Source organism: Synchiropus splendidus, chromosome 2 (genome assembly GCF_027744825.2).
Source record: "Synchiropus splendidus isolate RoL2022-P1 chromosome 2, RoL_Sspl_1.0, whole genome shotgun sequence".
Taxonomy (NCBI): Eukaryota; Metazoa; Chordata; class Actinopteri; order Syngnathiformes; family Callionymidae; genus Synchiropus; species Synchiropus splendidus.
Window position 1 is genome coordinate 13,991,044 of NC_071335.1, and position 26,519 is coordinate 14,017,562.

The 26,519-nt window shown below is 42.5% G+C and overlaps 3 protein-coding genes and 1 long non-coding RNA gene across 8 annotated transcripts in view; 1 reads left to right on the forward strand and 3 right to left on the reverse strand.

Annotated features, from left to right (window-relative positions):
- The window catches only part of LOC128754335 (E3 ubiquitin-protein ligase SMURF2-like), a 32,698-nt gene extending 27,092 nt beyond the window's left edge, over window positions 1–5,606 (reverse strand). The window contains exon 1 of the mRNA XM_053856874.1: window positions 5,195–5,606. Within this exon, the coding sequence (XP_053712849.1) occupies window positions 5,195–5,246 (52 nt within the window). The 5' untranslated portion in view covers window positions 5,247–5,606. The remainder of the gene's footprint in view (window positions 1–5,194) is intronic.
- Window positions 5,607–6,163: 557 nt separating this feature from the next.
- Window positions 6,164–8,368, reverse strand: LOC128754076 (uncharacterized). Its single transcript, XR_008413897.1, has 3 exons — window positions 8,174–8,368; window positions 8,041–8,078; window positions 6,164–7,749 (listed from the first exon to the last, which is right to left on the reverse strand). It is a non-coding gene; the product is annotated as an uncharacterized LOC128754076 (long non-coding RNA).
- LOC128754075 (deoxynucleoside triphosphate triphosphohydrolase SAMHD1-like) lies at window positions 6,708–16,421 on the forward strand. Of its 5 annotated transcripts, XM_053856405.1 has the most exons (18): window positions 6,708–7,316; window positions 9,586–9,627; window positions 9,706–9,756; window positions 10,006–11,156; window positions 11,598–11,758; window positions 11,877–11,992; window positions 12,123–12,181; window positions 12,577–12,642; window positions 12,980–13,111; window positions 13,217–13,314; window positions 13,394–13,502; window positions 13,567–13,655; window positions 13,718–13,833; window positions 14,681–14,814; window positions 14,978–15,037; window positions 15,139–15,231; window positions 15,365–15,498; window positions 16,169–16,421. In XM_053856405.1, the coding sequence occupies exons 4-18, from the start codon at window positions 11,112–11,114 to the stop codon at window positions 16,203–16,205; spliced, it is 1,449 nt and encodes a 482-aa protein (XP_053712380.1). In that variant the 5' UTR covers window positions 6,708–7,316; window positions 9,586–9,627; window positions 9,706–9,756; window positions 10,006–11,111; the 3' UTR covers window positions 16,206–16,421. The 5 variants fall into 5 exon arrangements, with proteins under 5 accessions (XP_053712380.1, XP_053712379.1, XP_053712378.1 ...); XM_053856404.1 differs by having other exon boundaries at window positions 6,708–9,627; XM_053856403.1 differs by having other exon boundaries at window positions 6,708–10,575; window positions 11,002–11,156.
- Window positions 16,422–21,685: 5,264 nt separating this feature from the next.
- LOC128754074 (importin subunit alpha-1-like) lies at window positions 21,686–26,466 on the reverse strand. The gene is made up of 9 exons (XM_053856401.1): window positions 26,192–26,466; window positions 26,009–26,122; window positions 25,625–25,713; window positions 24,245–24,513; window positions 24,054–24,148; window positions 23,685–23,948; window positions 23,380–23,613; window positions 23,021–23,203; window positions 21,686–22,001 (listed from the first exon to the last, which is right to left on the reverse strand). The coding sequence occupies exons 1-9, from the start codon at window positions 26,249–26,251 to the stop codon at window positions 21,831–21,833; spliced, it is 1,479 nt and encodes a 492-aa protein (XP_053712376.1). The 5' UTR covers window positions 26,252–26,466; the 3' UTR covers window positions 21,686–21,830.
- Between the last annotated feature and the right edge of the window lie 53 nt (window positions 26,467–26,519).

The window sequence follows — 26,519 nt, forward strand, 5'->3', positions numbered from 1 at the left end:
CAGCATATTCTTCAGGAAAATCCTGTCAAACCGCTAGGAAAGTTTAATGTCTTTTGCATATTAAAGCCCACCTCTTCAGCACGTTATGTAACAGTGAGGTGTTCAATTTTTCCATTCTCCTGCTCATAGGTACGCTGATGCCACCAAGTTCAAAACTAATCTGAAAAGCAGATATTAGTGGTTTAACAGAGGGCTAATGGTCTAATAAAAACTCATGGCCTCATTGTACCTTCACTACACAGACCAGTTAAAAAGTTTCAGTCCAAGCTGAGAACAATAAAGCTAAAATAATAAGTTTGACTGCACCATTAGAGATTGTGCTGCCATGTTACATTTCAGGAAAGCTCTGTGGTGAAGTAGGGTATTTTTGAAAGGGCAAGACTTCAGAGGAACAACTGCTTCCCGAGCTACATGTACTAAATGAAAACACAAACATTTATGTGGTAGTTCTTTTATCACTTTTTAACACGTCCGTCAAGAAGTACCTGAAAAAAGCAATTTGCTCGACAATTCTTTATGTTTTTGGAGTAGGAAATCAGATAAAACCAGTGCAAACTAGAAAGGGCAACATGAGATAAAGAATTATCACGATCAAAACTACCATTCAGCCATCACGCACATGTCACACATGTGTGTCAAATATGCAAATTTGACACACAAAACTTGTCCTGTGTGCTTATAAGCCCAGTTTTCTTTTTCTTATGAAACTTACAGTTAGAGTTACTGTCTAGCTCTTTCATCAACAAAGTAGGTGTTTATGTTTAAATAGAATAGGTCAGTAAATATTTCTCGTAGAATCCTCAGAGATGGTTTTTTTCATTTAGTAGATATCAATGAGAGATTTAAAATTAGAGAGTTCGGCGTTATGACCTAAACTGAACTTGAGTCATGTATTCTGCGTATTTTCCATCACTAATCCGTGAAGTAATTTTAATTCAGTGGAGCAGCCCGTCAACCTGAGGCGCTGCAGTCTGCAAAAGGCAACAGCCTCAACAACACACACCCCTTAAATGCCTTCATATTCCTATGGGTGATGCGTAATTGTGACTTTGTCAACCATGAGACATATAGAAGAACATCTGAGAATGCGCTTAGAAACAAAACAACTCAGATGCCACAGCTAACGTGAAAGTATTTTACCTCGCCACCTTCCTTTTCGAGCACACCCAGCTGGGATATGAACATGGACCCGATCCAGGGACAGATGGAAGGATTATACTTCCACTCCGGCTTACAAGCCGCTCTGGATGCCCGACTGAAGGGGCTGGGAAAAGCAGTTCTGGAATCCCCAAATGTTACTCTTCCAAAAAAACAAACACAAAACACATCAGTATTGTGTCTGTGATACACGATGACTACATTCTGACCTATAACCTGTTCTTTAATCTACTAACAACACAAAACATCACATGGGCTCTCTCGATATGACGCAGCATCACAATCACTGAAGATATTTAACCCTAAAATTTTACTGAAAGATGACAAAATGGACGCCAATAAATTTCCAATTATTAGTGCCTGCCCATAGTGTCATCACATCAGTTTCCATGAAAAGGGTGTTTCTGCTCTGTGATTTCGCCTAATATGATAGAAATTCGCAGATTCTCTGCCATTTGGCCGCTGTAGCTTGGCCACCATATTGGTTTAGCGGCGTAATCTCATGGTTATCCACATTTCGCGAGTCGCGGCATTGAAGCGTGCAATGATTGATGGGATGTCTGACGCTGATGACAGAAGGAACCCACAAATAGGGTCTGAGCTTTATACAATCATTTACAAAACTAACTCACAGCTTTCCTGTGAAACATTTTTTTGTACAAATGATGATGTTTAGAAAGCAAGTTGTTCAGTCAGTCGTTGACATGGTGCGTGAATGGGCTGGGGGCGGGGCTTTGGACACCCTGTTTCAAAATCTTAGCTAAAAGCCAGCTTGTTGTACATATAAACCGCTTTATTTACCAAGAGTAAATCATACACATAACACAAATGTTTAGAGAATAAGCAGTGTTGAGATTTTTTATGCAATTATGCATCAACAGAAACAAATTGACACAGCTGCAATGGCAGCCATTCATAATGGCCTCCTGCAAATGACAGTAGCTTTCCTAAATCCAAAATGGATGGATGGACGAATGGATTGATAAAACATAGAAGTACAAATCATTTTAATAATTGAGATGCCTTAAAAATATATAGTAACATTCTCAATAATTGGCTGTACAAAGAGTAACGACACAAGTACTTCTATTCTGTGTGCAGAAGACCACAGAATATCAGTACAGCCAGCACGTAAGCAGCAAGTTGCACTGAACCTAACTTGTTCCTCTTCGCTTGTGACCCGATTTCTCAAACCGGGCATACAAAACCGCGCTAAAACATATCTCTCTTGAGAAGTACAGACAGAGGATGTGTCTATGGTCGGCAAAGACTCACATTTCCTCTGTGAGGTTACACATTCCATGGATTCCGGCTTAAGACCACTGCAGCACATTTAAAACCATTCCCCATATGGGAGTGAAAAAAAGTGCAGGCAGACCAGTAGGAATGACAGCTGTGCTGCTCCTTGCCCTTTGAGTTGAGAATCAGAGCCCGTATTTGATAACTCATTAAGAATCAAGATTGTTGCCACTTCAGTTGGTAATACGCATTCAACATTCACAATAATTGACCTGCATCCAAAAAGAAGACAATCAGGAAAACATTTAATTTACTCTGATGGTTTTCCCAGCACAGCAAAATGTAATTAATGGATGTGAGACAAGACACATATGAAGAAATGTACTGGAGTTCAAGGCCTCTAAGAAAGTATCCCTCATTGCCTAAGGGGATGTTGAGAGTAGCCAATTGACGCTTCTTGATATTTAATATTTACAGTCTCCTAGCGAAAGCTCACTTAAAATTGTTGCTTGGAAATGTGCAAATGTTTAACTTTGGCATTTGTCCATAAGTGTGGAATACACACATTGAATATAGGCAATGAAAGCAATAAAAAAGCAAGAGTTATTTTTTAACAATTGTGTCGGGAAACAAAACACCTGAGCCAGAATGAAGTACCCAATAATTTTGATGCTTATTTTCACTCTTATCGTTATACAGTGTTGAAGCCTGAATAAAATGGCTTATAATACAACCATTGCCTGGGAAAGGGATATCCTTTGGTGAGAGGAAATGCAGAAGATATTCAGGAAACTGCCACATTTGTGGTTTGTTATATGCTAGCGTGACACACCATTAAAAAAAAAAATCGTATACATTCAATGTTATTTCTTAACGGTTACTTATCTGCAAGTTTTGCTAAAAATGCATCACATTGATGGCATCATAGCAGGGACTTGCACAGATAGACCACTCCCAGCCCTCCCTTCTGGAGACCATTATTTTGTACAGTCTTTAATTCTTGAGCAATAAAACTACTCTCTCATGAATTACACACATAAGTTACTATTGAGAAATGTCACCTCCGTGACAAGGGGTGGCGCTTGTGAGATCTTTAGTCTACCCAGTTCAAATGTCAGAGTTAGGAAACGGAGCTGACAGGTGGCAAGGAGCATTTCAGTCTGTTCTACTATACTCAGTACACAGCGTTCTTTAACTTTAGAGGCAGAATAAGCACTTCGGAGCAATGCGTCAGCGCCAACACCATTGTCAAGATGCTTCCTTGGGCAGACGTCTGGAATTAACTTAACACATAGTAGAGTCCCAACTAAGTTGGCAAACAAGCCAACAGTCATGTGATGGTTCCTCTGGTAAAGACCAACTATCAAAATGATTTGAGTGAAGGTGGTTGAAGACGATTTTACACATCTGCAGATCAGTGTCATCGTGCGTGGCAACATGGCTGATATGAGGTTGTTATGAATTCACTGCAGAAAATCGACAAAGCGGGATCACATATTTTATGAGACCATCTAACTGTCTGAGGAGCAGTTGCGTAGTTCACCCCCCGTGGAGAGTTTCCCAGGACGAGGTGCAGCTCTCCAGACAGGATCAAGTCCATGGCCAAAACCAGGTTCACTTGGGTTCACGTGTCGGACTTTTGAGCCGAACTATCATTGTCTTGAGACAGAGTCTGCACCGTGAAAAGTCCCTGAGGCTCATCACCCAGTCCAATCGTAGTCTTGCTAAACATTAAAGTAGATTAGATATCGTGCAGTTTTAGTCACATTATTAAACGCATAAGCCGACAAAGAGAAATTGGAATTTTTCAGTTAACATACAGTCCAAACTTAGCTGGACTGCTTCAATAATTTGGTTTTCTGAGCCGTCATGTACTGGTGTGCACAGATGTGCTCAGACCACTAAGCCACTATGAAACTGCATGTAAACTTGATTTTTAGTTGTAAGTTTTAGCTGAAGAGTCATGGACATACTTTGGTCACAATAGACATATCAAACGCACCCAAACAATCACAATAAGAATAATATCTTTTAGCGATGGGGAGCCTTATTTCTGGCTCCAGCACCCCACAATGTCTGTTCACAAGACTGTATCATAGTATTTGTAAATCATTCGGAGACTCTGTTCAATGTTAGACTTTAACTAAAAGATGCAGTCCAAAGTTGAGAAGCTCAGAAACCTCAATGGACATCCACTCAACCCTGCAAGACTGGGTTGGAGAGAAATGAAGCCAGGGGCCGGGGAACACTCTGGTGAGTGTGTGTCTACCTATTGTCACATCACAGTCGAAACTAACGCACGCATATTGCAAACAGGGATTTATATCAAGCTAATTTAATTATCTAATAATGTTACATACATCTATTGTGCCAATTACTCGTTTTGTTTTCCATATATTTTCAGGAATAATTCCGCCTGCAATAATAATAACACCAATGTTTCTAATAGGACTTATGTTGTTGCAGTCAGGGAAGCAATTTTAGGAGGCTAGGAAAGTGGCAGATCAAACACATATTGCGACACAATGTTGGAAAAAATAAAGTAAGAAAAGCCCAGCTAGCCTTAAACGCATCATGAAAGCTAACCTTTGCTAACGAGACAGACGCACCGACCTCCGCAAGTCTCGGAGCTAATGCGCTACCAGGTACAATATTACTTTGAAATACTGGTTAAAAACAGCAAATGTTCCAGCTGGAAGAGCTCAAGAGCAGAGAAAAGGAGCAGCAGATATCCTGCATCGTTAGCAGGCTAACACCTCCGCGCAGCGCAGGAGGACGGGGCTTTAAACTCGCTTACCTGTCAACCGCAGCTTTACTGGGCCATTCCGCCTGACTCCTTGATTCGACATCCCCTGCTATAATCCAGCGGCAAACAGCAAAGAAACGGTGCAAACCATGTGTATCAGTGGAGTTCATCGACAGGGAATGGTCCAGAACAACCCCTCGGTTCGGCTAGCTGACTGTTAGCTCGTGGTATCACCATAGCAAATCACGTTGCTGACTGTATGGAGCCCAAACATGTCGTCGTAAATCACATCGCTGGAACTGCAGCCTTGTTTGGAGCACTTTTCGGACAAACTGCGACAAGACACATTCCGATGAAACACTCATGCCGCGGACTGAACCTTGGTGAGGAATGAGTGGTTTGTCCTCAGCCCGGACAAACGGCCACTCTCTCAGCCGGAGCTACAACAAGTTGTTCGCGACGAGCAGAGCCGCTGCTGCTGCAGGCGTAGCGGCGGGGGAGGGGTCACGCCAACACATCCGGTATGTTTGTCAAAATAAAAGCACACCACTTAAGCGACTTTACCAAAATATTTATTTGCACTATTCTGCTCAGTTTGTCACGCAAAAGGAATACCGTCAACAGCAATGTTTACGCGAAACATAATGCAAATTCAATACATGTCGTATCGCAAGGCGTTGTGCTTGAGTTGTAGTACCGGTGGTAGTCAAACAGTCATTATATTAACGAGGACCTGCAGGCGTTCCAATGAACAGACGTGTGTCCAGACGGAGGATGGCGTCTCCATTGTCACTCCAGGTCCAATAGAGATCGAGTGGTGCGCTTTGCCCACCACCAGTTTCTAAGGAACTTTATACGATGGGAAATGTTCAAGATATCCATCCCAACTATGAACCATTATCTCTGGCAAGAGCGGAAATGCTTTCAAACTGTATTCGAACAAGTTTGGTTAGTTATATATTTAATACGAAACTAAATATGGGAATCATTCGCATCTCGTCTTCACCCTTTTTTGTCAGTTCCAAATATAATGATGTATATTTATGTATTTTAAATACATCATCTGATATTACTTTAAATACAGATTGATTCAGAAATTTCTGAACAATGTACGAAATTAAAAATAGGCGTTGCGCCTGTGTTTACTTTGTTTTTATCCTGACCTTAACTTTTTTTTTTTTTTACAGTTCTTTAGAGATTATATTACATTATAGATGGTCCTTTGTTCTTCCCTCAATGGAGAAATTGTCTCAGCAATACTGAACACCAAAGCAAAGTAATGACATCCATAAAGCAGCCACATATTGCACTCAACACTGTAAAGAAATATACGTGGGCCGTTATTGCTGCTCTTAAAGAGAGATCCAAGAGCGCCATCTGCTGATCTTAAAAAATAAAACTGTTCGTCTCCCAACAGCAAGTCTATGCGTGTGCGTCAATGATATTTCAGATGTCCAATGACATGGCATTTCAGATTAATTTAGATTAGATAACCTTTATTCGTACCACAGTGTGGCAATTCGACTACAGCGGCAGTAAATATAGTACAAAAATTTTAAGAAAAAAAAAGAATGAATTAGTGTGGCGTTTTCCTATATCTTGGTTTTCCCATAGCGATAGCACATCATTGATCAAGTTTATTTACTTTTATGTTGCCATATACAGGTCTGGGTTAATTCATTGTATTTAGGTAAAACATGAATTTTACCCCATTTACCGCTGATGCAGTATATTCTTTATTTCACTCAAATAGAAGAATCAACGTCGTTTTTCTTATTAACTTTTTTCCTTTTTATTACTATTCTATTTCATGTTCACCTCTATTTCCAACTATCCAGTACATCCAAAACCTGAGCCCATCGTTGTGGTAACACATTTCATCGACAGAGGTCGCACTTTCATCTAATCGCTTTAAGCGATTCAAGAGCCCACAAGGCCTGGAGGATCTTCAGTTAACCAGCTCTTAGTCCTGTTCAGGACTGCTAGTCATTGGGCGAGAGGCAGGAATACACCCAGTCCATCGCATGGCACACACACAATTCACAGCCAGGTCCAATTTTAGAATGTGCAGCAGGACCATTTCTCATGCGCAGCCTGAAAGCCAAATAAAAAAAAATGCATTTCATCATAGGAAGGGGCTTCATTCTCATCCGATCAGCTCTTCCACAGAAAAGTGAGTGATTTTATGTCTTATATATTTTTATGTCTTTTAATTATCAAGTTAACCCATTTTTAATCTATTCCCAACCATGAAAAGTATTCTGGTGAGGTATGACTGTGTTCTTATGTAACCAACTACACCAGTGGTCAGAATAGAATTTTCAGAATAGAATTTATTGCCATGGTCAGTGGGGGTTCCACCAACTAGGAAAGTGCTTCGAAATAAAGTGCTGTTAATATAAAATAAAATAAAATAAAATAATCCACAAACAACAAAAGCTGATCACAAATTCAACAGTCTGACGGCCGAGGGGAAGAAGCTGTTCCTGTGACGGGAGGTTCTGGTCTGGATGGACCGTAGCCTCCTGCCAGAGGGAAGAGGAACAAACAATCCATGTCCAGGATGAGAAGGGTCGGCTCTGATCCGACCTGCACATCTCTGGGTCCTGGAGACATACAGGTCCTGAATCTTCCCTCACAATCGGTCTTATCTACACCAACCTTCCTTCCATTCGGGGTTTTATATGTGGACGGAGTCTGGATTATACTTGATTTAAGGTCACTATAAGTTCTTTAAAAAGGGCGAGTGAAAGTGAAGTCACGGGATGACATATATGTTCTTCGTGTATACTGTATGGAAACACACTGTTCAAACTTGCCACGTATAGAACGCATCTGCTGTGATTGGAATGTCACAGAACAGGTTATTAGGTGCAGATGACTTAATAAGCTTTTACCTCTCATGATCCCAGGATGAGCAGTCAGAGGAGGTCACCTGAAGCGAAGTAAAAAAACAACATTAAAATAATACATGACAAATGATACCTATAAAATAGGGCCACACCGCAGCCTAGGGATTAACACTCTCACCTTGGCCTCAGCAAGAAGGTTGCAGGTTCGACTCCCAGGTCGGAAATACCAGGAGAAATCTATGTTGTGTTTGTCTTAACGGATTGAGCAGAAGAAGGGAACCATGCAGGATAAGGAGTTGGACAAAGTTTACCATTGAATAAACAGTATCAGAAAATGAATCCAAGGTGGTCAGTGTCTACGGACTAAACAGGTGGGAACACATCAGTATAGATTCATTTCATCAAAGGACACAACATGTTCCTTAAAAGGTTAGTGATGACACAGATGAACACACACTTGGCTTCAGAACTATTTATACCCCATGAAAGGAATCACCAGTTTAATAGCTTTCGCAGGTGAAGAATCTAAAATAGAATATTTTTTCATGGGGTATGAATCATTTTGAGCACGAGTGTACATGCCCCATGAAAACGCAATGTTCAAACCTGCCACGGATGGAACACACTGTGATTGGAATGTTCTCAAACAGGTTATTACATAATAAGCGAACACGTACATTACTTTTCATAAATGAAAAAAGAGGGGTCGAAGGACGCCATCCAAATTGGACCATAAAAAAAGGCTTTGTTCCATTTGGCAATCCATTAGAAATGCTCTATTGCATTAACAGAGTCAGGCATGTTTGAGAATGTTTGAAGTTTGTTTTATGAAGTATCATTGAAAATACAGAACATGAAGTCACGTCATCCATGCATTGTGTTACACACAATTGCAGACAATAGTAAACACAAGGTGGGGAGCGACTGGGCAATGGCCTATGGCCCAAGCAACCGATTTTTATTGGCTTATTATGGTTTAGTTTGGACCTTAACTGAGCATGCAACAGCTCACTTCAACTCTCCGGACAGTGCAATCCAGATAATGCCATTAATAGGTCCATTGAGCCTGCATGCAGTGCCTCCACTCCACCGTACCTTAGAAGAATCTACAAAAACCAGCAAACTCCTCAGAGTTTGGAAGTGAAGACAATCTAATAGCATTATATACAATACACTTTCTTTGCATTTGTGCTACTCTGCACTGCACAGGTTCTTGATCTTTGTTGATGTCTCATGTCAACCACATTGTGAGTCACAATGAGGCAAAGTCAGCTTCACATTCTCTATCTGTATGGCAAGTATAGTGCAGACCAAATGGCCTACTGCACATATAGTGCACTAGGAAGCATCATATTTTAATACTTCTTCTGACTAAATGGAAACATTTTAAGTGTACAAAAGTATGCTTTTATTTATTTAATTTTTTTTTTACAAAAAGGGCACTCACCTGTATATTACCAGTGTACTGAGGTGCCGTTTATAAGCAGACGGAAAGCACCGAATCCGCCATCGTTTTGTGACACCTTTTCTCACACCACTTGTCAAGTTCATCCCTTATACTTTACCTTTGGCTTTCTATGTAAATGATAGGAAACTGAGGGCAACTACATGGTCTCACCCAGGAGAAATGAGGTGTGGGTCCTGCTCCGTTTGAATTCAAATAAATTCAATAAATAAATTGGACCTGTAACATTGGTGCTGTCTATCAAGAATTCAGCGTTTCAAGGAGAGGACTGAAGGCCCACGGACGGTGGAGAGGAGGTGAGTGGAATCACTCTGTTGTGTTGTACCTTTTTCCCCCATGCACAACAGGAGGAGACCCAGGCCAAGATGGCCCCTTCAGCCCAGTTAATATGAAGATGAAGAAGCCAGAGAAAGAGAAAAGAGAAACCACAGGATGACGAGAGGATTAAAAAAAATGGATGATATGGCAGTGACCATTGTGAGCAGTGCCAGGGAACGGAACCTGCAACAAGCTCCCTCACAAAGATATTTGCTGTCTTCTTGCAGGTGCGTCATGCTGTTCTTGTTGGTCTACAGTGCCCAGGGAGTGAAGGTCTCAAGAGTCAGTTTTTCACGTGCCAGACAGTTTCTCGCATGAGCAGTGGCCTCTTGCTCAAGTGTCTCACTGAGAAAAGCAGTTGAACAAGAAAAGGAAAAGACGAGAGATAACTCCTGACCAAAACTACGGCGACGTCAGCGCTAGTTTTCGCTCAGATCTTGAACATATTCAGTGTATGCTGCAAACCAGAAGCGGTAGCCTTCAAGGGCAACCACACAGACGTCAGGTGAGTAGGAGATTTAAACAGTCACGTTGTATCAGGTATAATCGTGGATACGTTTCAGCAGAAGAATCTTAAACGCACAAGGAGGCGGAGAAGAGATTTTGCGATGGGTGTGGTGATCCTATATCTTCTTTAAATGATTCCGCCCCCGAAATATCCTCTTCACTCAAAGCCCTGATGAATCAGTAGTGTCAGCAGGCTCCTGTGTTTTACCTTTGTGTTCTCCTGCAAGTGTTTTCAAGAAACCCCTGTGAAGCTCTGAGAGTCGCTCACTGAACTGAAGATGAGTTATAAGGTAATGTGTGAGTCATCTGGTGATGGGGAAGAAACATATATTCCATTTACTTTGTTCATGTTTGAGCACCAAAGAGGCGCGTTGAGGCAGAGCGGATGGATATCCAGCTGTGTGTCCGGTTAGATGTCGGAGATGGTGCACAAGTTTGACGTGACCAGATTTTTTGACAACTGTCCTTCCACTGAGCAATAGAGTTGTTCAGTAGACGATGTGCGCGCTCCATTTTGTGGTCTTCATCTGCAGCATAAAACACAGATTTTTATCTTTTTTTCTTTCTTTTTAAACATTTATTTGACTTCATTTCCATTCACTCATTTTAAGAAGGTCATGAAAAGATGATAAATGTTCATTGTGTAAATGGACTTTGATGTCAATGTCATTTACACCTTCTTGTCAAGAATTGTTTTAAACATTTTATTGTTTTAGGGGATATCAACGTCTGCGAAAAAGCTTTGAAAGTGGTGGAGTTTACTGGATATACTTTTATTAAACTTACTGGACAACAGCCAGTAACCTCGAGACATCTACTGCATGTGATGACGGCTGGTATTTTGCCAAAGAATGTACAAACCAGTTTTGAGGTAATGAAATCGTCGACGGAAACTAGTTTGCACTGCAGCAGTGAATGTTTACAAGTTTTTTTTTATCTGACTGTGATTTACTTTATTCACTTTTCGAGTGACAACCCTTTTTTTAAATCACTGTTAGTTATTGATAAAATAACCTCCATCCATTTCACAAATTTTGAGACTATTAGCCTCTAAGTGAACAACAGGATATTTATTTATTTTTTTGTTTTTTTTTTGGAGTCCTTGCAGAACAGTGCCTTTCTCCCATTGGAGTGGACCATAAATACTATTTTGGAAACATTCAGTTCAAGCTCATGTTTGTTTTTATTAACTATAGAGCAGATCAACTGAACTTCAGCAGAGATGAAGAGCTCCTCTTAAATACATTCCATTCCTGCTTTGAACTGACTGTCTTTTCCCCAAATACCTTTGATCACCCTCTCTACTGTCAAGGTGTTTAACGACTGCTTCTACGGACTGGTGGAGCTTCACCCACTTCATATTGAAATCATCGACACACCTGAGTTCCAGAGACTCCGGAACATCAAGCAGGTGGCGGGTGCTCACTTTGTCTACCCGGGAGCCACCCACAGCCGCTTCCAACACTCCATTGGGTACAGCTGCTGCATTTTATTTGATACATTCATATGAGCTTCTATCTCATAAAATAAGCCTCTATTTATTCTCTGCTGAAGAAGCATTGTGGGGTTTTTTTTCTAATTCTAATTTCAGAGCTTGTCACTTGGCTGGAAAACTTGTCAGAAGACTGAAAACAAAACAGCCAGAGTTGGAGATCACAGATGGAGACGTCCTCTGTGTGGAGATCGCCGCGCTGTGCCATCATCTAGGTACACTGCTTTTCCTCTTACCTCCTGGTTGTGCCAAACAAATTCATAATGAAATTCATAATAACAGTTAGTTCACTTATTCAATGAAATAAAAAATGGAGATGTTTTGTTTCTTGTTTATTTGTTTTAGGACATGGACCATTTTCATACTTGTTTATGGATGAATTCCTACCCAGAGCCTGGAAAAAGGTAAATCCAAATAGACAGAGGCAGTTCTAGACTAACTCTATTGCGAGTCTAGTCACAGGGGTACGTTGAAATATGCCAACGCTTGTTTGTGACGAAAACGTTTTTGTCATTTGTTTATTAAAAAAATAGAGACTAAAAGCAGTTGGGAAATGGTTGACCCATCCATCATTGGTGGACCCAAAACCCATTCTTGCAATTGAGGGAGGGGCGGGGCATGTAGAGGCGAACAACCATGCATCCACAAACTTTATATCCTATGTTCCTTTGGAGAGCACAAACTCCACACAGAAAGGACTGAGACTGCAACCCTGCAGCCTTCTGGCTGTGACTCTGCAATAGCGATAACCACTACATCACCAATAACTAATCTCTTCTTCGTCCATTAACTGTTGAAGGAAACTGAAGAGTCTGAAGAAAAAAGAAATGGGGAGAGCAAGCAGACCACAGCTACTCAATTCAAGGTGAATGGCACTCAGAGTTATATGTTGCAACGTCAGGTACACACTTCTGTTTTAGAGTCATACATTATATTTTTGTTCCATCTTCATGGCATTGGTTTTTACCTTGCAATGGGCATTTGAGACTCCTGAACGTCATTCTAATCCAGTTTATGCATTTCTTTATAGTCAGTTGTGGGCTCAAATCCTTCCTCCAAAGTAGCTACAAAGTCCACCAATCAGTATCCAGATGTTTTGGAACTTGTGGTGGTGAAGTTGCTAAGGAACTAACAGAGGATGGTTCTGGACTGTGTGTGCTGACTTTTCTTCTCCTCTCTTTTTCACCTTTCTTCTAATGGAGCACGAGGAAGTGTCTGTCAAAATGCTCGACCATCTGCTGAACAAAAATAATTTGAAAAAGTCGATGAAGAAATACAACCTGAATCTTCCTGGAGACCTCAACTTCATCAAGGACCTCATTCTGGGAAACAAGGTAATGACCAAAGCTTGGTCATGGACCATGACCAAAGAATACCCCAAGCTTTGACAACGTAGAGTGCAGCTCATCCTTCAGAACTGTTGCGTCTTCGTCCTCCAGGAGGAGAGTCAAGAGCGGAGAGACAAGCCCTTCCTCTACGACATCGTGAACAACACTGTCAGTGGCATTGACGTTGACAAGTTTGACTCCTTTGCCAGGTTTAACCTGATTTCATCCCCTTAATGTTCTCACTGAGGTTCCACACTCTTCTCATCAACTTCACACTGCTCATTTTAGGGACTGCCACCACCTGGGTGTTAAGAGCAACGTTGACTTCAACCGCCTCCTGCTGTCTGCCAGAGTGTGTGACGCTGAAAACAGGACACAAATCTGCTACAGAGATAAGGTGAGCTAGAGCTTATAGAAAAACAGTTTAATGTGGTCTAAAGCTGGTGTGTTTCTATTGGCAGGAGTTGCCACACATTTATGAAATGTTCCGCACGAGGTACAGGCTCCACCAGAAAATCTACCAACATACCGTGTGTGCCATTGAAGAAATGTAAGCAGAGTCATCTACGTCAGCTCAGCTCTGAAGTGATGGATTGTGAAAAATGTGCGCAGGATCACTGAGGCCCTTTTGAAAGCAGATGGCGTCATCCAAGTGAAGGGCTCCAACGACAGAATCTTCACTCTCTCGACAGCCATCTATGACATGGAGGCCTACTCCAAGCTGACAGGTCTCCCAATCTCAATGCCTTGGATTTGTTTATACATTTTCTACTGTTAAGGAGAAGGAATAGAGGCACAAGAGGTGGACTTTTTAGAGCAATGTCCAAACGCACATCTACAAGGCAGTCAAACTCAGGTAGGTTGACAAGGAAAATGGCAAGTCAGGACCAGAATGTAAATCAACTGTCAAAAACGCCCGCTACACAGGTATGGAAGGGCAAAAAACAAACAAAAACAGTGAGACAGGAAGTTGACAGACGAAATAAAAAGCGAAGGGGAAGTGATCATGACAGTTTTCACTGTAAATTTGTGTATGTTTACCAATGAAATATGCAATTCGATATGGTTCATGGATGAACAATGATCACACGTTTTCGCCACATCCAAACCAGATGAAAAATAAATGGAACTCCAGCAGCAGACAGCATAAAGGAGCCACCAAAGACTTGGAGATGATGAAGTATAGCGCTGCTGTGTCAGTCTTCTTACTAGCGCACCAAAGATCGGATCGGACATGCGATGACTGTTTGTTTGGACGGTGGTTTGTCAGCCTGTTTCCATTATCTAGAATGGGGCCCCATGGAGAACATCTCAGCTCTCTGTCTCATTGGAGCTTGACTGTGAGGTCATACTTTGAGGTAGTAATTTGATTTGATCTCTGACCTTTAGCGCTATCACGGTTGTCTTGCTAAGGCACTTGGTTGCGTTCTTTTTCAGGATTCTCCAGGAGTTGAAAACGAGTGGAGCGACAAGTTTAGTTTTTGGTCAAGAAAGTTGTTGTGATGAAAAAAACTCCTTTGGAATTGTTCTTAAAGAACCTGCTAATCTGTTTATAACCTGTTTAAACCACATCAGATCATGTGTTTGAAGAAATCCTCTACTCCTCCGATCCAAACTTGGAACAAGCCAGAGCGATTCTGCTCAGAATAGTTTCACGGGACCTCTACAAACTTGTGGGCGAAGTTGTGCTGGAAGGATCTGATGATAGGGTGAGATTGGTTTTGCTTACTTCTTCACCATCAATTGTAAGGGGAACATCCATGCTGCTTCCTCCTCCACAAAATATGGTGACACCTACTTTTTTTTTAACCAATGATGTATCATCGAACTGCTTGTGTGTCAAGTCCTGAAGAACATTTTGGTCTTCTCTAGAAATCATGTGAGAGAGAACTTTCTGATCTGTTGGGAGAGGACGGTGTCTTTGTTGTCAAGGTACGTCATAGTTGTGTAGCATTGTTGTTGTTGTCACTTTTGTCTGAACAAGTAAACCCCTGCATATTACCTCAAATGCTCTCTCACGCTCTTTGATGCAGCTGGTTGATATCAACTACGGAATCACAGATGAAACCCCTTTTGCGTTCTACAGCAAAGATAAACCAGGTGTAGCCTTTCAACTCAGGCTGATGGTGAGACATTTTCTGTGAATGAGAAATTTCAGTGAAAACAAGTATGCGGTGTATTTAATGTCGTCTTTGCATGGTTTGGTAACAGCTCCAAGTATATTTTGTGCTTATATTCTTTAAAAAAAAATGTCCTCAGGGAGCGTCTCCAGTTGAACCAAAGGTCTTCTCTGAGAAACTGATCCGGGTCTACAGCAGGCGAGTGGACATCATGGCCCAGGCGAAGGAGTGCCTTGAAGAGTGGCGCAAAGAATATGGATTTGTCGAACCAAGGTCAGCAACTCTAGACGTTGTTGGACTGGTAAGAGTTAAGATGAGTTCAAAGGTCGGCTCTCAATTAATATACTCCAGCAAAAGTTCCAAATTCGACTATTCAAGAGTGTCATGGGCCGTCATTCCAGAAACCATGATCAGGACTGAAACACAGCGATACAAAGCAGGTGCTGGAACTATAAACTATGAGAAATGTGATTCAAAAGAATCACTCTCCGCTCCACTCTTGAGTCTTGAAGGACAAACATGTCCACATCCAAAATTAAAAGATTTAAAAGTCAATAATTTAAACCCCTCCCTGCTTCACAGGGGGTAGCAAGCCTCAGGTCCAGATGTTGGATAGAAAAAAATGTTTTTTGACCAAATCATTGGAAAAAAAAACATGAAAACTTGACTTGAACTTGTCATGTGTTTAGTGCATATAAAAACTCCAGATGAAATGAGTAATTTCAACATAATTCTAATATATAAAATCTATATTAATCAAATTAGATGATGTGTAAAAATGGTACATATTTTGATGAACATTTGGCCAACTTTTTGTTTCCCAAAAGGGAAAGCAAACTCAAAGCAGTTCCTAGAATTGAAACAGACCCTTCATGCTTTCTGTAAAATGATGTGCTTTTCAGTCATGAAAGTCCTGAATTTAAGTGTTTGTCTCTGCACACAGTAAAAGACTCCCAATAGATGACGGCACCAGGACATGATGCTCTCCACGACTCCAAAAGGCAGAAGACATGTCCATAAAAATAAGAGTCTGAATCAAGTTTTCAGGCAGTTTTATCGTTTTGATGATTTTAACCAGGGTATAATCAGGTGTTCCACGGGTCGTGGTGAGAGCTACGTAGTTTGTTCACACATCCTCCTTGTTTCATGTTGCAGTGTCCACTTATTACATTTGATTCATGCTGGGGTTTTTTTTTTAATGGGAAAATGTGAATAAAAGCACTGTCTGATACAGAATGGAATGGTCTCAAATATTTTCACAACACTCATTCTGAAGTAGTGACGGCAGGAAAACGGACATGTGGCTTTTAAAGGCTGTTCATGTCGCTGTAGGAACAACTTGTTGTACTCATCATTGTCGTTGCACAAATACAGTTTGAGAACATCTCACTATAATGAAGAAATTACACAATTACTTGTGAAAATTCCCTAATGGAGACAAACAATAGCATTAAAAATAAATATTCTTGTTAAGATCAATTGAGTTGTTGTGCACTTAGATAAAGTTAACTGTAAATTGAAGAATCAGTTCTAGTCTTTGTACCTTCACCTTCTTCTGCCGCTTATCCGGGATCGGGTCGCGGGGGCAGCATTCGGAGCAGGGAAGCCCAAACTTCCCGGTCCGCACAAACCTCCTCGCATCATACATTATAGCATTAGACTACATTATTAAAAAAGCAGCAGTCGCTTGTGCAGCCTCGCAGTTGTGCAGGGCGAGGCACTTTTGGGATCGCTGGGTTCTGCTGTCCACATATGTACAGCGTTCATGTCATGAGACAAACTTAACTGACGCACATAACTGTTGCTGCACATGCGGTTCTCCCAAATGGCCGACAGGTTGATCCAAGGAGTCACAAACTTCTGCTATATCTGGTCTCGCAGGGAACATGTTCTGTTGGACTCCCCTAGACTGGTCATTTGCTGAGACGGTGCAGAATGTGATTTGACAAGCAAGGCACGCCAGGTGATGGTCTGTCCACGTCCACGCACCGACAGCCATCCTGAGAAGCTGTTTGGATCTGATGCCCCCCTGGCCATTGGGATACGTCAGAATCATTATCAGAATCAAAATTATTGCCATTGTCAGTGGGAAGCCCACTAACTAGGAAAGAGTTTTGGAATAAAGTGTTGACAAAAAATTAATAAAATTAAATTAAATTAAATAAATAGAATAACAACAAGGCTGTTCACGAATTCAACAGTCTGATGGCCGAGGGAAAGAAGCTGTTCCTGTGACGGGAGGTTCTGGTCTGGATGGACCGTAGCCTCCTGCCAGAGGGAAGAGGAACAAACAGTCCATGTCCAGGGTGAGAAGGGTCGGCTCTGATCCGACCTGCACGTCTCTGGGTCCTGGAGACATACAGGTCCTGAAGAGGTGGCAGGCTGCAACCCATCACCTTCTCAGCAGAACGTACGATGCGCTGCAGTCGGCTCTTGTCCCTGGAGGTGGCGCTGTTGTACCAGACAGTGATAGAGGAGGTGAGGATGGACTGGATGATGGCCGTGTAGAACTCCACCAGCAACTTTGTCTCAGCTGTAGTCACTGGCAGTTGGTGAAAAAAAGTCAAGAGGATGCTGAGTCGGTTTCACATTAAAAAAAATAGACAACGTATATAATCTTATACAAATGCCAGCTAAAAGGTGTACACAGTTTAGTATTTATGATGTTATTATGAGAGCTTGGAACTGTATAATATCCAGCTATGAAAATAATATTGAAGGGGACCACGAATGGTAACCCGAGGTTTAAGAGGTATCAGTAGTGTATTGAAGATGAAATTGTTTGTCAGTGTTTTAGAACCATATCATCCACTTCTGAGTAATTTAGTTAAAAAATATGCCTGCATGAAATGTAACCGCTTGATGTCAGAATTAGTACATCAAGCCTCTTGGCGTTCTCATGACCCGGAAAGAGTCATGGGGTTGTCGCTGTAAACACAGCCGCTTCATCAGTCCCATGAGCAGGTTTTTGAATGAGCTTTGTGACCTCAGGAAGCAAACTGTTGGTGGTAACGTATCGCAGAGGCTTTTTTTATTTTTTTTAACTCTAAATGACTTACAGGTATGTTGAGTTGATGCTTCATCTTGATAACACTGTAGATACTGAGCACATTCGGCCCCGTATAAGTCACTGGTGGACAGGCAACATGCTTACCAAAAGCATTTGCTCACCTGCCGTGACTCACGTATGAACTTCAGTGCCATCCCATTCCTAACCATAGGGTTCAATATGATGTGGCTCCACCGTTTGCAGCTGTTACAGCTCTTCTGAGAAGGCCGTCCACAAGGTTGAGGTGTGTGATTATAGGAAGATTTGACCATTCTTCCTAAAGACCATTGGTGAGGTCACACACTGATGTTGGTGGAGAAGTCCTGGTTCTCAGTCTCTGCTGTAATTCATCCCTAAGGTGTTCTGTTGGGTTCAGGTCAGGACTCTGTTCAGGCCAGTCAAGTTCATCCACACCAGACTCTGTCATTCATGTCTTGATGGGCCTTGTTTTGCACTGGCGCACAGTCATGTTGGAAGAGGAAGAGGCCGCTCCAGACTGTTCCCACAAGGTTGGCAGCATGGAATTGTCCAAAATGTGTTGGTATCCTGACGCATTCAAAGTTCCTTTCACTGGAACTAAGGGGCCAAGCCCAACTCCTGACAAACAACCCCACACCATCATTCCTCCTCCACCAAAGTTCACACTTGGCACAATGCCGTCCCAAACATCCCCAACTTCTCCTGGCAACCTCCAAACCCAGACTGGTCCGTCAGGTTGCCAGATGGAAAAGCAAGATTTATCACTCCAGAGAAGGCGTCTCCACTGCTCTCCAGTCCAGTGGTGACTGCTTTACACCACTGTATCTGGCGCATTGCAATGCACGTGGTGATGAATGGCTCGGCCATGGAAACCCATTCCATGTGTCACAAGCCCCCTCCTACCTGTCTGACTGTCCTCGCTGTCTCTCTTCCTCTCTTCTGGGATTGGGGGCGTCTCCTTCTGTTCCTTCCAAACATGCTCTGCAGACACACACACCAACTCACTAATCCCACTCTCACTACTTAAACGCCTGCCAGAAGTCAACCAGCGTCCAGTGTTTGTTGGTGTTCCTCGCCCTGGTGCGACCCTCCGTGCTCGTGTTCTGGATTTCTCGTGGATGATTCTTCCCCTAGACCTTGAACATTTACCAAGCACTTTGAGCTCATGAGTTTTTCTGACTGTTCTCTTTTGTTTTGCATTGTGTCTGTGGCTGCTCCTTGTTTTCTCCCCCCTCAATCCTGTGGACTTGATGGACTTGTTGTCTAGACTACCGTGTCTGGGACACTACTTTACTTACTTACCACTTACTACTTTTTGTTTGTGCATTGGGAGACGTCTTTATTTCACCCACCGGGATTTTTTGATTTTGTTTTTTTGTAGAAGTTGATTGTTGATCTGATTTAGTTTGTTGGAACTTTCTTCTGGACTTTTGTCTCCTCCCTGCTGCATGTGGGTCTAACGTCTAAAATCGTCACACCTCAAAGCTCTCTGCATACTGTACTTGGGCTAATCTGAAGGCCACATGAAGTTTGGAGGTCTGCAGCGATTGACTGTGCAGGAAGTGGGTGACTTTTTTGTACTATGTGCAAGTTAGTTAACATGGCTGACCACTCTGTGGCTGAGTTGCTGTTGTTCCCAAACTCAGTTTTCTCATAATAAATCTGACAGTTGACTGTGGAACATTCAGGAGTGAGGAAATTTCACAACTGGATTTTCCTGCCCATATTAGTCCTGTTTTTTTCCTGTAACTGTATATACTTCTGTCATCTTTTATTGTTCCATGGAAAGTACTTCGGTCAGCACCTGCTGTGGAAATGTGTTATATACATAAAGTTGACATTGAAAAGACTGACGGCCAAAGAGGCCACAAAAAATAAAAGTTATATTTCAGACCTATTCACATGAGCGATTAAAAACTGCTTCTATTTCCAGGTCACCTCTGAGTGACATTGAGTTGTGGAGTGATCCAATTAAAGGCTGCACCCATTTATATACACTCATTGTTTGAAACACGCTCAATATAAATGGAATGTGGTCATCACACCCAGTGTTAAGAGGATGCAAAAGAAACAAAACAAAGAAGAGACAAAAGAAGCTACTTCAAGTGGACCAACCACAAGAACAGGTTAAGATGAATTGTCATCGACAGTTCAAACATCAGACTTATTCTAAACGTAACCAGTTGTGCGTTTCCATCTTTTCAGAGGGTGATAGTCATCCTTCCATGGATAGCGGTCACATGAGTCGTGCCAGGGAAAGGACCCTGGACCATTCAGCCTCATGTAATTCATGCACCACAACTCTGTTCTTGAAACATTCCAGTCTGGTTCCAGATCAGGACGCTTCTGAAAGTAACCAACGGCCTTCTCTTTGAAGGAGTTGAAAATGTATTTTTATTTTATTTTAATTCTGTTAGATCTTAGTACAGCATTCAATACTGTTGACCACAACGTTTTACTGGACGTCCAGAGGTGGGCAATATGATGACATGAAATAATGAACAACAAATAATGAACAGAACGTGTTGACGATCTGCCAACGTGAGGAGGTCACATGGATTCAGCCACATGCAACACACTATAGATGCGGATGCGTTGGCCCGTCCACTACTGGCTGCAGTGCTCCTCTTCTCACACACACTCACAGTGAAGAAGGCGGTCGAATGCACAACTGAAATTCTGAAAACAGCAGAGTGTCAGTAGCAATAATTGACACAAGTTACAAGGGATTTTCGATTGGACTTTTGACTCAGCACAAGTGCGTGTTGGTTGAGGTTTTCATTCAACAGTGTCCACGGCTTAAAACAAAGGTTGCAAAACACTGCTGTACAGTCATGACTGTCCAGTCTTAGCTGACCATGATATGCTGCACCATCCTGGTTTAACTGATGACACTTGTCTCTGCACACAGTGTGGAAGTTGAGGAAGCCAGGCCATGATGACCTCCACCACTCCGAAACACAGAAGACAGTCGACGAAAAAAGACTTCATAAGAATATATCATGAGTGATGGGTGTTTTTGCATGCTCTGGTTCAATCAGGTTTTTGGACAGTTATGTAGTTTGGGTGACACAGATCATCATTGTGATTGAGAGGGAAGGTTCTGGTGCTTTATTTACACATTTATTCTCTTGGGTTCATGTTGCTGCATCCACTGCTCACATCTGATTCATGCTTTTACTGATCTCATGTATTGATGTCTGTAATGGGAACATATGAATAAAGGATTGTCTCATACATCATAAATAGACAAACCAGACTCCAACGTTTAGTTAAGCTCATTTTAAAGTCACACAGTAAAAACAGTTAAAGTGAAATGTGGCCTTTAAATAAAGAGTTGTCAGTGCCGCTGCGGGAACTCATTTAACTCACAATAACAATAAAGTGATGTTTGCTGTCAGATAAAGGAGGTTTACACATCAACACGCACGAAAGGTCAGACAGAGACGTTGAAACTGAAAAAATCTTTAATCATTTTTCAATCACATATTTCCTTTTTTCCTCCCCAAGTTGCATCATTAATAAAATCCACCAGGGATATGTAAAAAAAAAAAAAACAAATATCATGAGGCCTCCTCTAAGGTCTGAGAGCACTTACCTCATGAGAATAGAGATTTTCTAAAACACTGACTGAAGCATGAACAACAGCTCCAGCGCTGTGAGACAGCAGAGCTTTGAGTTTATTCAAACCACCAAACGTCTCAATCCACAACCTCAGTTTCTCCACCTCACCGGTTTCACATGCCATCTGTGAAAATAGGCAACAATATTTCACCATAGTATATTCAAAAGCCGTGTAGAATATTACAATATTTAAACAATTACAATTAAATTCTTAGTTATTAGTTAAATATATATATACATACATATATATATTTACACATATATATACAGTGGTACCTCAGTTTTCGAAAGACTTGTAATCCGAATAAATCGGATTTCGAACCAAAATTTCGAGATTTTTTTGCTTCTGATTTCGAACGAAAACCCAGAACTCGAACGCCCCCGAAAAAAACCGGAAAAAACATAGCGTGCGCGGACCGATCAGCTGACCCACGACGCACTTTGTTATTGTGTATAACGCAGCCTCTGTATGCAGACGTGTCCCGTTAGCTACATTTACTGACTGTTTTTTCTTCATATTAAGGTGTAAAACCTTTCCTGTCTCCTCACTGGACCGTGGTAGAGTGTCACAGGGGAGCTGCTCGCTCTCCACACCTCCGAGGCTGGAGCGCTCACTCCAGGGTTTGATGTCCTGTTGTGGGCTGGAGCTGGGACAGGGATGAGGCGAGTCTGGGACAGAGCGTGACTTGGTTTATGACTTTGTCACAGCCAAACTGCACAGAAGCGCACATTCAGAGCTGGACACGCACCGGGCACCTCTTCACTTCTGGAGAGACGTCACTCACTCGGCAACCCCTCCCACATGCAGCGGCCACACACATAGAGGAACAGCGCACCTGCAGCAGACACTCTACATTCACTCCTACAAAAGCCTATTTTAAGGCTTGGAACGTATTGTTTCTTTTTCCATTCATTGTAATGGGAAAAATCGATTCAGATATAAAACAAATCCCTTCTCGAACGGTTGCCTGGAACGGATTGTGGTCAAGAAACCGAGGTACCACTGTGTATGTGTATGTGTATATGTATGTATATATATATATATATATATATACGACAGTTACCATAGCCAACCTCAACCGATCGCTCTGTCCAGCCCCACACAACACAAAAACCTGGGGGAAACACTGTACGTATACATACCTGCAGAATATTGCGTAATCCGTTCAACACGACCAGGACGATCTTAGTGTCGTCAATGGTCAACATGTTGAGTAGCGGCTCCAGCACGTTGGAATGAACCAGGTAGGAGACTTGCTCAACAGTGCCCCCGCTGGTCATGTTTGTGATTGTCCACACAGCCTCTTTTTGTGTACTTAAGTCTCCCTGCGGGGGCGAGAGAGGACAAAAATGAAGTTAACATCACATCAATGAAATCAGACTACAGACATTGACTATATTATGAAAAAAGTGCTGAGGCAAAAAGCCATGCTCAGCCTATTCACAGTGAATGCAGTTCATAATATCATGCATCAAACCAAGATTATGTTGAGACAGACAACCTTTTGGAGGACCTCCACCAGCAGAGGAACCAGGCCTGCAGAAATGACTGCCTGGATCTGAGAGTCCTTCCCAGCAGTGATGTTGGACAGAGTCCAAGTGGCCTCCTTCCTGATGTCAGGTTCCTCGTGGTGCAGGAGGTGAGGGAACGCAGCCATGGCACCTGCATTGAGAACACACTGGGTCTGTTCATCAGTCCCGGTCACTATGTTGCCGAGCGCTCGCAGTGCGGGGGCCTGCAAAGAAAAACACTTCAACATCACAGTGCACCACAATACACAATTTGCCGCTTTATAAACACACATACCACGATACAAGTCTCCCCACAGGCCAGTAGCTGTACAAGACGGGGCACCAGACCACTTTGCACCACTAACTCGATCCTCTCATTTGAGCCATCGGACAGGTCGGACGTCGCCTTGCAGACGTGAGCCACGACTTCATCGTCGCCATGGTGCAAGAGCCGCGCCAGGCCCGGAAGCAGCTGTTGCACGGCGGTCAAAGGAAGCGCTGGGTTCTTGTGTCTGCAGATGTTGGACAGTGCCCACGCCACATGACGCACAAAACTAGCCTGGAGAAGAGGAGATGAATGGGTCAAACATGTAATGCATTGTCATAGAAAATACTGTGTTTTTGCACATTTCATTTCTCAACAGAGGCTCTGTCAGGGACTCACAGGTAATGTTGAAAACAGAGGTTCCGTCAGCAAAGCCAGCAGCGACAGCAGCCCACCATGGGAGATCACCTGGTCTCTGTAATGCGGTCCATCACCTGGATAGTTGGGGACAAACGGATTCAGATCTATTTTTCATTCATTTGAAAGAAGGCATTGAGCTGTGGGCTATGAAGGCTGAGGGGGAGAAATACCTCCGATATTGCCGAGGGCCAGGACTGCCTGCTCCCTGACCTGGGCGTGAGGTGACGCAACCAGGTGAACGAGGGCTGGAATGACCCCAGCTTCTATCACAGCCCAGTTCTGCTCTGAGGTGCCTGAGGTGATGTTGGCCAGGACCCAGGCGGCCTCAAACTGAAGGGCAGGACAGTGGAGGAGTCCCAGGAAGCTGACAAGCCTCGGGAGGAGACCTGCAGCGATGATGGCGTCGACGGGAGGGTCTGCCTCTCTGGAGAGAAGTTTCCTTGAGACACAAGCCAGAGAAGGTCAAAAAGAAATGAATGCAACACAACTGGAAGCAATGCTCCCTCTAAGCTGAGTTGATACCATCTAGTGTACACAACAAAAATTTATCCTGAATTGAACATAAATTACCGCAATTTCTGGAACACAGGGCTTCTTGCCGTCAAGACATAAAGCCTTACGACATTAGATCAACAAAATGAAGCGCTGAGTGCGCTGTTTGACTGTGTGTGTCCACAGGTCCTTCGGTGCAGGGGTGCTTAAGACCGTCCGCCACATACACAATAGAACTAACAGCAACTAAAATAGCTGCTATTTGAAGTGAACTATTGGAGCTGGCTGATGTTTAAGAGCTGATTTCTCTTCAAGTCGCTCGTGGTTGGTCCAAAATGTGCACATGCACTGAGCCAATTGGGGCGGCGGAGTTACGCACGGGAGAGAGAATTGTTGCAGCGCAGGTTTCAGACTACAATACACAGAGACTACACGCTAGTCAGGTGAGGAAATTAACTGTGTAGTCAGTGAAAGAAACCTGTTATTTCTTCATTTTAGCCTGATCTACATAGGCTTGCTGCTCCATGAGGAGCAGTCAGCGAATACGGTGGCCTCATGTGGACAAAATTCAGTCTCACAACAGACACATGCCTTATCAATCTATTTGAGATTAAATGTTCATAAAAGTTGCTTGAAGTTCTTTTATATCCAGCACCCTCAATTGTCTATTGTGCCTTCAATGACTACAGTTAGTTTACTTAGTGTATTAGAAGATTCTTGATTCTTATATATATATATATAATTCAAAAACAAACAAATGCTTTTTTTAAAATAAAAATTCACACATGTTCTATTCCTCCATGTGAATTACACAAATTGTAAATACATTTTTCAATATTTTAACACTATTATAGACTATGACAGACACAGCCGATGGCGACAGGTCGCTCACAGTGGTCCGGGTGACAGCTCAGAGAGTTTGTGGGTTTGCTCAGACACATGAGAAATCAGAGGGAACATTGACTGGAAGTCATGATTACATTTGCATCATTTAATGTTGGAATAACGTGCACTATAACGACACAATCATTACAGTGAACTAGGAGGGGGTTGTTCACCTCACAGTCTGTGTGGCTTGAAGTTGCAAAACAAGATCCTGGCCTTCTACATGTTGAACAATTGTTTCCAAAGAGCACTGGTGGTCGGTCTGTGGGTGGAAAACATGCCATGAAAGACTAACCAAAGAGACAATATATGAACGAAAGAGAATTGCATTCTTCATGGTTATTTACCGCCATGTCAATACGGGCTAAACGTTACAGAATTCATTGTTAATAATTGGGATTTCATTTGTTTAAAAATCCCAATACAGGGGCGACTTATGTAAAGCAGATGAACGAGTCGAAATGACTTTGATTCTTGTTCCCTGTAACAGAATGCAGCGCATCGTGCGGCCGCTCACCTGAAGGTCACACCAGCTAAAGGTGTTGCAATAAAATTACCTGAGGAAGAGACTGGTCCAAAAGAGAGTTTACATTCCGCCTCTTCAGAATATCACCGTCTTTCTTCGCTTTGCGGATCTCGACGTTGACCTCTAACCTCCTGCGCCTCAGCGCCTGGTTCACAAAAAGTAGTCAGTTAAGATCGACTGGTTGTTAGTGGTGATCGGTGTCAATTGTTCTTACGTTTGTGTCTTTTCCGTTGTTTTTGAACTGGTTTCGTCGAATGCTACAACCGCTTGACATACCGCCACGTTGAACAAACCCAACAACAACACGCGCGTTTATGTCCGCATGCAAGCCGCTAGCTAGACGTTAGTGTGGTGACGACGCGCATAGCTCGGAACTACGATCCCACACGTTCACAAAAGACAAGACAGACAACAACATAACGCGGAAAAACAGCGAACAAGGCACATATGTTTCGCTTGGCAGGCGAGTGGCTTCCTCTCCTTTTTAACTCGGTGCGTTGCTTGAGTTGTCGTGGTGTGTGCTGCCACCTACTGGTCATGAG